This window comes from Drosophila pseudoobscura, chromosome X, assembly GCF_009870125.1.
Source record: "Drosophila pseudoobscura strain MV-25-SWS-2005 chromosome X, UCI_Dpse_MV25, whole genome shotgun sequence".
In the NCBI taxonomy this organism is placed as follows: Eukaryota; Metazoa; Arthropoda; class Insecta; order Diptera; family Drosophilidae; genus Drosophila; species Drosophila pseudoobscura.
Genome location: NC_046683.1, coordinates 32,701,078 through 32,711,797, shown reverse-complemented (window position 1 = coordinate 32,711,797; position 10,720 = coordinate 32,701,078). Strand labels below are relative to the sequence as shown.

The 10,720-nt window shown below is 45.2% G+C and overlaps 1 protein-coding gene across 1 annotated transcript; it reads left to right on the top strand.

Annotated features, from left to right (window-relative positions):
* The first annotated feature begins 7,080 nt into the window (after positions 1 to 7,080).
* Positions 7,081 to 8,780, top strand: LOC117184880 (uncharacterized). The gene is made up of 2 exons (XM_033383975.1): positions 7,081 to 8,298; positions 8,369 to 8,780. Exons 1-2 carry the CDS (start codon positions 7,216 to 7,218, stop codon positions 8,396 to 8,398), a joined length of 1,113 nt encoding a protein of 370 aa, XP_033239866.1. The 5' UTR covers positions 7,081 to 7,215; the 3' UTR covers positions 8,399 to 8,780.
* Positions 8,781 to 10,720: the final 1,940 nt, after the last annotated feature.

The window sequence follows — 10,720 nt, the reverse complement described above, 5'->3', positions numbered from 1 at the left end:
CTGCCACATTTCCTGGAGCGTGGATGCTATATAGGTGCGGTGGTACAGTATACATGCCAGTGCTGGATAGGGAGGGGTTCTATATAAGTGCAGGTGCCATATAGTTGCGGAGTTTCCACTTTTTTGGGGCTATATTGCCATATTGGTGCTTATGCCCAAAATATGCGATCCTGCCACATTTCCTGGAGCGTGGGTGCTATACACGTGCGGTGGTTCAGTATACATGCCAGTGCTGGATAGGGAAGGGTTCTAAATAAGTGCAGGTGCCATATAGTTGCGGAGTTCCACTTTTTTGGGGCTATATTGCCATATTGGTGCTTATGCCCAAGATGTGCGATCCTGCCACATTTCCTGGAGCGTGGGTGCTATATAGGTGCGGTGGTTCAGTATACATGCCAGTGCTGGATAGGGAAGGGTTCTATATAAGTGCAGGTGCCATATAGTTGCGGAGTTCCACTTTTTTGGGGCTATATTGCCATATTGGTGCTTATGCCCAAAATATGCGATCCTGCCACATTTCCTGGAGCGTGGGTGCTATATAGGTGCGGTGGTTCAGTATACATGCTAGTGCTGGATAGGGAAGGGTTCTATATAAGTGCAGGTGCCATATAGTTGCGGAGGTTCCACTTCTTTGGTTCTATATTGCCATATTGGTGCTTATGCCCAAAATATGCGATCCTGCACAAATTTCCTAGAGCGTGGGTGCTATATAGGTGCGGCGGTTCAGTATACATGCTAGTGCTGGATAGGGAAGGGTTCTATATAAGTGCAGGTGCCATATAGTTGCGGAGGTTCCACTTCTTTGGTTCTATATTGCCATATTGGTGCTTATGCCCAAAATATGCGATCCTGCCAAATTTCCTAGAGCGTGGGTGCTATATAGGTTCGGTGGTTCAGTATACATGCCAGTGCTGGATAGGGAAGGGTTCTATATAAGTGCAGAAGCCATATAGTTGCGGAGTTCCACTGTTTTGGGGCTATATTGCCATATTGGTGCTTATGCCCAAGATGTGCGATCCTGCCACATTTCCTGGAGCGTGGGTGCTATATAGGTTCGGTGGTTCAGTATACATGCCAGTGCTGGATAGGGAAGGGTTCTATATAAGTGCAGGTGCCATATAGTTGCGGAGTTCCACTTTTTTGGGGCTATATTGCCATATTGGTGCTTATGCCCAAGATGTGCGATCCTGCCACATTTCCTGGAGCGTGGGTGCTATATAGGTGCGGTGGTTCAGTATACATGCCAGTGCTGGATAGGGAAGGGTTCTATATAAGTGCAGGTGCCATATAGTTGCGGAGTTCCACTTTTTTGGGGCTATATTGCCATATTGGTGCTTATGCCCAAAATATGCGATCCTGCCACATTTCCTGGAGCGTGGGTGCTATATAGGTGCGGTGGTTCAGTATACATGCTAGTGCTGGATAGGGAAGGGTTCTATATAAGTGCAGGTGCCATATAGTTGCGGAGGTTCCACTTCTTTGGTTCTATATTGCCATATTGGTGCTTATGCCCAAAATATGCGATCCTGCACAAATTTCCTAGAGCGTGGGTGCTATATAGGTGCGGTGGTACAGTATACATCCCAGTGCTGGATAGGGAAGGGTTCTATATAAGTGCAGGTGCCATATAGTTGCGGAGGTTCCACTTTTTTTGGGCTATATTGCCATATTGGTGCTTATGCCCAAAATATGCGATCCTGCCACATTTCCTGGAGCGTGGATGCTATATAGGTGCGGTGGTACAGTATACATGCCAGTGCTGGATAGGGAAGGGTTCTATATAAGTGCAGGTGCCATATAATTTCGGAGGTTCCACTTTTTTAGGGCTATATTGCCATATTGGTGCTTATGCCCAAAATATGCGATCCTGACACATTTCCTGGAGCGTGGATGCTATATAGGTGCGGTGGTTCAGTATACATGCCAGTGCTGGATAGGGAAGGGTTCTATATAAATGCAGAAGCCATATAGTTGCGGAGTTCCACTGTTTTGGGGCTATATTGCCATATTGGTGCTTATGCCCAAGATGTGCGATCCTGCCACATTTCCTGGAGCGTGGGTGCTATATAGGTTCGGTGGTTCAGTATACATGCCAGTGCTGGATAGGGAAGGGTTCTATATAAGTGCAGGTGCCATATAGTTGCGGAGTTCCACTTTTTTGGGGCTATATTGCCATATTGGTGCTTATGCCCAAAATATGCGATCCTGCCACATTTCCTGGAGCGTGGGTGCTATATAGGTGCGGTGGTTCTGTATGCATGCCAGTGCTGGATAGGGAAGGGTTCTGTATAAGTGCAGGTGCCATATAGTCGCGGAGTTCCACTTTTTTGGTGCTATATTGCCATATTGGTGCTTATGCCCAAAATATGCGATCCTGCCACATTTCCTGGAGCGTGGATGCTATATAGGTGCGGTGGTACAGTAAACATGCCAGTGCTGCATAGGGAAGGGTTCTATATAAATGCAGAAGCCATATAGTTGCGGAGGTTCCACTTTTTTGGGGCTATATTGCCATATTGGTGCTTATGCCCAAAATATGCGATCCTGCCACATTTCCTGGAGCGTGGATGCTATATAGGTGCGGTGGTACAGTAAACATGCCAGTGCTGGATAGGGAAGGGTTCTATATAAGTGCAGGTGCCATATAGTTGCGGAGTTCCACTTTTTTGGGGCTATATTGCCATATTGGTGCTTATGCCCAAAATATGCGATCCTGCCACATTTCCTGGAGCGTGGGTGCTATATAGGTGCGGTGGTTCAGTATACATGCCAGTGCTGGATAGGGAAGGGTTCTATATAAGTGCAGGTGCCATATAGTTGCGGAGTTCCACTTTTTTGGGGCTATATTGCCATATTGGTGCTTATGCCCAAGATGTGCGATCCTGCCACATTTCCTGGAGCGTGGGTGCTATATAGGTGCGGTGGTTCAGTATACATGCCAGTGCTGGATAGGGAAGGGTTCTATATAAGTGCAGGTGCCATATAGTTGCGGAGTTCCACTTTTTTGGGGCTATATTGCCATATTGGTGCTTATGCCCAAGATGTGCGATCCTGCCACATTTCCTGGAGCGTGGGTGCTATATAGGTGCGGTGGTTCAGTATACATGCCAGTGCTGGATAGGGAAGGGTTCTATATAAGTGCAGGTGCCATATAGTTGCGGAGTTCCACTTTTTTGGGGCTATATTGCCATATTGGTGCTTATGCCCAAGATGTGCGATCCTGCCACATTTCCTGGAGCGTGGGTGCTATATAGGTGCGGTGGTTCAGTATACATGCCAGTGCTGGATAGGAAGGGGTTCTATATAAATGCAGAAGCCATATAGTTGCGGAGTTCCACTGGTTTGGGGCCATATTGCCATATTGGTGCTTATGCCCAAGATGTGCGATCCTGCCACATTTCCTGGAGCGTGGGTGCTATATAGGTTCGGTGGTTCAGTATACATGCCAGTGCTGGATAGGGAAGGGTTCTATATAAGTGCAGGTGCCATATAGTTGCGGAGTTCCACTTTTTTGGGGCTATATTGCCATATTGGTGCTTATGCCCAAAATATGCGATCCTGCCACATTTCCTGGAGCGTGGGTGCTATATAGGTGCGGTGGTTCTGTATGCATGCCAGTGCTGGATAGGGAAGGGTTCTGTATAAGTGCAGGTGCCATATAGTCGCGGAGTTCCACTTTTTTGGGGCTATATTGCCATATTGGTGCTTATGCCCAAAATATGCGATCCTGCCACATTTCCTGGAGCGTGGATGCTATATAGGTGCGGTGGTACAGTAAACATGCCAGTGCTGCATAGGGAAGGGTTCTATATAAATGCAGAAGCCATATAGTTGCGGAGGTTCCACTTTTTTGGGGCTATATTGCCATATTGGTGCTTATGCCCAAAATATGCGATCCTGCCACATTTCCTGGAGCGTGGATGCTATATAGGTGCGGTGGTACAGTAAACATGCCAGTGCTGGATAGGGAAGGGTTCTATATAAATGCAGAAGCCATATAGTTGCGGAGTTCCACTTTTTTGGGGCTATATTGCCATATTGGTGCTTATGACCAAGATGTGCGATCCTGCCACATTTCCTGGAGCGTGGGTGCTATATAGGTGAGGTGGTTCAGTATACATGCCAGTGCTGGATAGGGAAGGGTTCTATATAAGTGCAGGTGCCATATAGTTGCGGAGGTTCCACTTTTTTGGGGCTATATTGCCATATTGGTGCTTATGCCCAAAATATGCGATCCTGACACATTTCCTGGAGCGTGGATGCTATATCGGTGCGGTGGTACAGTATACATGCCAGTGCTGGATAGGGAAGGGTTCTATATAAGTACAGGTGCCATATAGTTGCGGAGGTTCCACTTTTTTGGGGCTATATTGCCATATTGGTGCTTATGGCCAAGATGTGCGATCCTGCCACATTTCCTGGAGCGTGGATGGTATATAGGTGCGGTGGTACAGTATACATGCCAGTGCTGGATAGGGAAGGGTTCTATATAAGTGCAGGTGCCATATAGTTGCGGAGGTTCCACTTTTTTGGGGCTATATTGCCATATTGGTGCTTATGCCCAAAATATGCGATCCTGCCACATTTCCTGGAGCGTGGATGCTATATAGGTGCGGTGGTACAGTATACATCCCAGTGCTGGATAGGGAAGGGTTCTATATAAGTGCAGGTGCCATATAATTTCGGAGGTTCCACTTTTTTAGGGCTATATTGCCATATTGGTGCTTATGCCCAAAATATGCGATCCTGCCAAATTTCCTAGAGCGTGGGTGCTATATAGGTTCGGTGGTTCAGTATACATGCCAGTGCTGGATAGGGAAGGGTTCTATATAAGTGCAGGTGCCATATAGTTGCGGAGGTTCCACTTTTTTTGGGCTATATTGCCATATTGGTGCTTATGCCCAAAATATGCGATCCTGCCACATTTCCTGGAGCGTGGATGCTATATAGGTGCGGTGGTACAGTATACATGCCAGTGCTGGATAGGGAAGGGTTTTATATAAGTGCAGGTGCCATATAATTTCGGAGGTTCCACTTTTTTAGGGCTATATTGCCATATTGGTGCTTATGCCCAAAATATGCGATCCTGACACATTTCCTGGAGCGTGGATGCTATATAGGTTCGGTGGTTCAGTATACATGCCAGTGCTGGATAGGGAAGGGTTCTATATAAGTGCAGAAGAGATATTGTTGCGGAGTTCCACTGTTTTGGGGCTATATTGCCATATTGGTGCTTATGCCCAAGATGTGCGATCCTGCCACATTTCCTGGAGCGTGGGTGCTATATAGGTGCGGTGGTTCAGTATACATGCCAGTGCTGGATAGGGAAGGGTTCTATATAAGTGCAGGTGCCATATAGTTGCGAAGGTTCCAATTTTTTGGGGTTATATTGCCATATTGGTGCTTATGCCCAAAATATGCGATCCTGACACATTTCCTGGAGCGTGGATGCTATATAGGTGCGGTGGTACAGTATACATGCCAGTGCTGGATAGGGAAGGGTTCTATATAAGTGCAGGTGCCATATAGTTGCGGAGGTTCCACTTTTTTGGGGCTATATTGCCATATTGGTGCTTATGCCCAAAATATGCGATCCTGCCACATTTCCTGGAGCGTGGATGCTATATAGGTGCGGTGGTACAGTATACATCCCAGTGCTGGATAGGGAAGGGTTCTATATAAGTGCAGGTGCCATATAATTTCGGAGGTTCCACTTTTTTAGGGCTATATTGCCATATTGGTGCTTATGCCCAAAATATGCGATCCTGCCAAATTTCCTAGAGCGTGGGTGCTATATAGGTTCGGTGGTTCAGTATACATGCCAGTGCTGGATAGGGAAGGGTTCTATATAAGTGCAGGTGCCATATAGTTGCGGAGGTTCCACTTTTTTTGGGCTATATTGCCATATTGGTGCTTATGCCCAAAATATGCGATCCTGCCACATTTCCTGGAGCGTGGATGCTATATAGGTGCGGTGGTACAGTATACATGCCAGTGCTGGATAGGGAAGGGTTCTATATAAGTGCAGGTGCCATATAATTTCGGAGGTTGCACTTTTTTGGGGCTATATTGCCATATTGGTGCTTATACCCAAAATATGCGATCCTGCCACATTTCCTGGAGCGTGGATGCTATATAGGTGCGGTGGTACAGTATACATGCTAGTGCTGGAAAGGGAATGGTTCTATATAAGTGCAGAAGCCATATAGTTGCGGAGGTTCCACTTTTTTGGGGCTATATTGCCATATTGGTGCTTATGCCCAAGATGTGCGATCCTGCCACATTTCCTGGAGCGTGGGTGCTATATAGGTGCGGTGGTTCAGTATACATGCCAGTGCTGGATAGGGAAGGGTTCTATATAAGTGCAGGTGCCATATTGGTGCTTATGCCCAAGATGTGCGATCCTGCCACATTTCCTGGAGCGTGGGTGCTATATAGGTGCGGTGGTTCAGTATACATGCCAGTGCTGGATAGGGAAGGGTTCTATATAAGTGCAGGTGCCATATAGTTGCGGAGTTCCACTTTTTTGGGGCTATATTGCCATATTGGTGCTTATGGCCAAGATGTGCGATCCTGCCACATTTCCTGGAGCGTGGATGGTATATAGGTGCGGTGGTACAGTATACATGCCAGTGCTGGATAGGGAAGGGTTCTATATAAGTGCAGGTGCCATATAGTTGCGGAGTTCCACTTTTGTGGGGCTATATTGCCATATTGGTGCTTATGCCCAAGATGTGCGATCCTGCCACATTTCCTGGAGCGTGGGTGCTATATAGGTGCTTTGGTTCAGTATACATGCCAGTGCTGGATAGGGAAGGGTTCTATATGTAGCAAGGTAATAATTAGTGAGGCATTCAACTAGTATTTAAAATAGCATACAGCGCGCATTGGTATTTACCGCACCATCGATACACTCGGTGGGAAATACCAATAGTGAGATATCGGATAAGAAACATCGATAAGAGAGTAAGTTCACTTTGTAAATGGCGATTGTGAGAGACGGACGCGCAGCTAATAAAAAAGAGTTACATTAAATCACCGGGCTTGTGTTTTTATGCCTATACAGTTCACTCACGCACCGATATTGGTCACCACAATTCCCGGGTTAGACGGCCTACAATTTCAGAAGTGGGATACGATCAATCGCCGCCAGTGAAAAATAGCGAAAATTTTTATTTTCTCGTCCGTCGAAGACGCCATCGCTGAAAAAAAAACATGTCGAACTTAGTCGGCACGGAGGAGTTCTCGGCCGCCCAGCTGCGCGAATGGCTGGAGTCCCTCAATCTACCAAAAGGTGGAAGCAAAGCTGCCATGGCAGCGAGACTTAACGAAATACCAGTAGAGCTGCGGGGACAGGGACCACCGGCAGCCGAAACATGCGAGAACGAGAGGGAAGATGAGGCAGCCGCAGATCAAGACTCGACGAAGAGCGAACGCAAAGAGAAGAACGAAAAAGCACCGCAAGCGCCTGGGCACAACAACAACCAAGGCGAATATCGAGCAGAGGTTGAAATGTTAAAACTGCAAATCGAGCTGCTGAAGCTGCAGAGCGAGAGGGAGAAGGAAGGGAGAGGAGAGAACACAACACCAGCCGCCAACAATGACGCTGGCGTCATGTTGCTAAATGCCGCCAAAGACATGTTGCCAACATATCATGGCAACATTTCTGGAAACAACGATGACGTCACAACTTGGATCGCGCAGTTTAAGGCCGTCGCAAAAGTGAACAAACTGAAGGATGAGAAGCTACTAATGCTGCTAATGTCGAAGCTTAAGGACAAAGCATTGGTGTGGCTGCATTCGAGTCCGGAGCACATGTCGCTGCCAATCGATCAATTGTTGAACGTCATGGAAGACACTTTCCATCCCAAGGAAAGCAAACTGTTGCTCCGTCGCAAGTTCGAGTCCCGTTCATGGGCACGTGGCGAGGAGTTCTCGATGTACTTCAACGCCAAAGTGTCGCTGGCATCCCGCATAGTCATTGACGACGAGGAGTTTATTGACGGAGTCATCGAAGGTATCCCAGATGTAGGCCTGCGTAGGCAAGCCCACATGCAGTGCTTTGGCGCTCCATATCAACTACTCAAGGCGTTCGAGAAGATCATGCTGCCAAAGAAGTACGGTTCAACTGAAGGGGCAAACACTGGAGCCTCGCCAACACCCATTCGCTGCTACAACTGCAACTCTTTGGGCCACGTGGCAGGGGAGTGCCGCAAGCCCAAGCGCGAAAGAGGAGCGTGCTACGGATGCGGCAGCATGAGTCACCAGGTGTCACACTGTGACGAAAAGAAGTACAAGGTACATAACGATTATATATACAAATTTAATATATACATTAGCAATTACAATAACAAATGCTTGTCCTTAGATTGCCTCATCGACTCAGGGAGCCCAATAAGTTTTATGAAGTTATCGTGTCTAGAGCACCAGTCGGAAAATAACCTAAATAAAGTGGAAGAGCGCTCACGATTAAGTTCGAACGAAATCAAAGAAGATGATTTAAGTTTATATAAGTTTAACAAAGACAAGAAAAACAGAGAAATTGAATTTATTTTGAATAAAAATGCGGATTACGCTTATGTTGGACTAAATAATAGCAAACTTAACATCTTTGGTAAAATACCCAGTTTTGTAATTATTAACAAAAATCGAATCAACTTTGAATTACTAGTAGTGGCAGACGAGTCGATGGGCTATGAGGCTGTGTTAGGTAGGGATTTTATGAATTTATGCAAATTTAAAATTGTAAGTGACATTTGCAAGGAGAAGGAGAGTGAGACAAAAAACGAGTGTGAAATAAAAAATGAGTGTTTAGGAGAAAATGAGCGTTTAGAAGAAAATGAGTGTTTAGAAAAAAATGAGTGTTTAGGAGAAAATGAGTGTTTAGAAAAAAATGAGTGTTTAGGAGAAAATGAGTGTTTAGAAGAAAATGAGTGTTTAGGAGAAAATGAGTGTTTAGAAAAAAATGAGTGGAAAATAGAGAATGAGTGTTTAGGAGAATATGAATGTGAAGTAAAAGATGAGGGTGATAAAGAGAATAAGCATGAAGTAGAAAGTGGAGGCAAGGTAGAAAATGAGTGTTCTGCAATGGTTGAGTGTCTGGAAGACAGCGATACCTGCGAGAGCGTAAAAACCAATTTCAACGAACTACCAAGCCAGTATCCAGACAAAGAAAACGACTGGGAGTTGAAAGTAGGAACAGATTGTAGCCAAGAACTCGCAGGACGACTTAAATACATGTTTAGGACAGCGTATGTAAACGCAGAAAGACCAAACTTACCACAAACCAAGTGGGAAATTAAGTTGAATTTCGAACACGAAAAACCGTTTCATTGCCCACCTAGAAGACTGTCGTATAGCGAAAAAGCCCAAGTACAGAAAATGATAGACGAATACACAGAAAAAGGTTACATCAGAACCAGTGAGTCAGAATACGTTTCGCCTATAGTACTGGTAAAAAAGAATTCGGGAGAGTTGAGACTGTGCGTCGATTATCGCACACTTAATAAAGGTATGATAAAGGACAATTACCCAACACCTCTTATAGACGACCTACTAGATAAACTGTCAGGGAAAAGACTTTTCACCAAGTTAGACCTGAAGAATGGATACTTCCACGTATTTATGCATAAAGATTCAGTTAAATACACATCGTTCACGACCCCCATGGGACAATACGAATGGTTGAGGATGCCGTTCGGGTTACGAAATGCATCGGCGGTGTTTCAAAGATTCACAAACAAAATTTTTGCAGATATGGTAAAGGAAGACAAAGTTATAATATACATGGACGATATTATGGTAGCAACAAAAGATAGTGATAGTCACATGGAAATTTTAGAAGAAGTGATGAGACGGTTGGTAGAGAATAAACTTGAATTAAGGATTGATAAATGCGAATTCTTACAGTCAGAAGTTAAGTACCTGGGCTATTCCATATCGGGTAACGGAATTAAACCAGATACGAAGGGATTACAGGCAGTAAAAGGGTTCCCAGTCCCCACGAAAACGAACGAAGTGCAGAGTTTCTTAGGGTTATGTTCTTACTTTAGACGGTTCGTAAAAGATTTTTCTACGAAAGCTAAGCCCCTTTATGATTTGGTCAAAAAAGACAGGAAGTTTGAATTCGGTATCGTAGAACTAGAATGTTTCGAACAACTCAAAAGTAATTTGTTGGAAGCACCGATCTTGGCACTTTACAATCCCAGAGATCCGACAGAATTACATTGCGATGCAAGTTCGTTAGGTTTCGGGTCAATTCTAATGCAGAAGAAGGGTGATGGCAGAATGCACCCGGTGTTTTATTTCTCCAAGCGGACAACAATTACCGAAGCAAAATACCACAGCTTTGAACTGGAGACACTAGCGATAATTTATGCACTACAACGGTTTAGAGTATACGTGCAAGGCATACCCTTCAAAATAGTGACAGACTGCAACGCGCTAACTATGACTCTAAACAAAAAAGAACTCAATCCACGCATTGCCCGCTGGGCGTTAGAGTTACAAAATTATGACTACATGTTAGAACACAGGTCAGGAAGTAGAATGCAACACGTAGATGCGCTAAGCAGAGCCGTTCAGATACTCACGGTAGACACAAACACCTTTGAAGAAAATTTAATTATATGCCAAAACAGAGATAACAAACTGATGGAGCTGAGAGAAACGTTACAGAAATCAGAACACAAACATTATGAGATGAGAAACGGAATAATAT

What these genes read in the sequence shown, in the direction of transcription:
- LOC117184880 (XM_033383975.1), top strand. Translation starts at nt 7,216, where the DNA reads ATGTCGAACTTAGTCGGCACGGAGGAGTTCTCGGCCGCCCAGCTGCGC. An exon ending in GTGACGAAAAGAAGTACAAG is followed by an intron (nt 8,299 to 8,368) that starts GTACATAACGAT and finishes GCTTGTCCTTAG; the next exon opens with ATTGCCTCATCGACTCAGGG.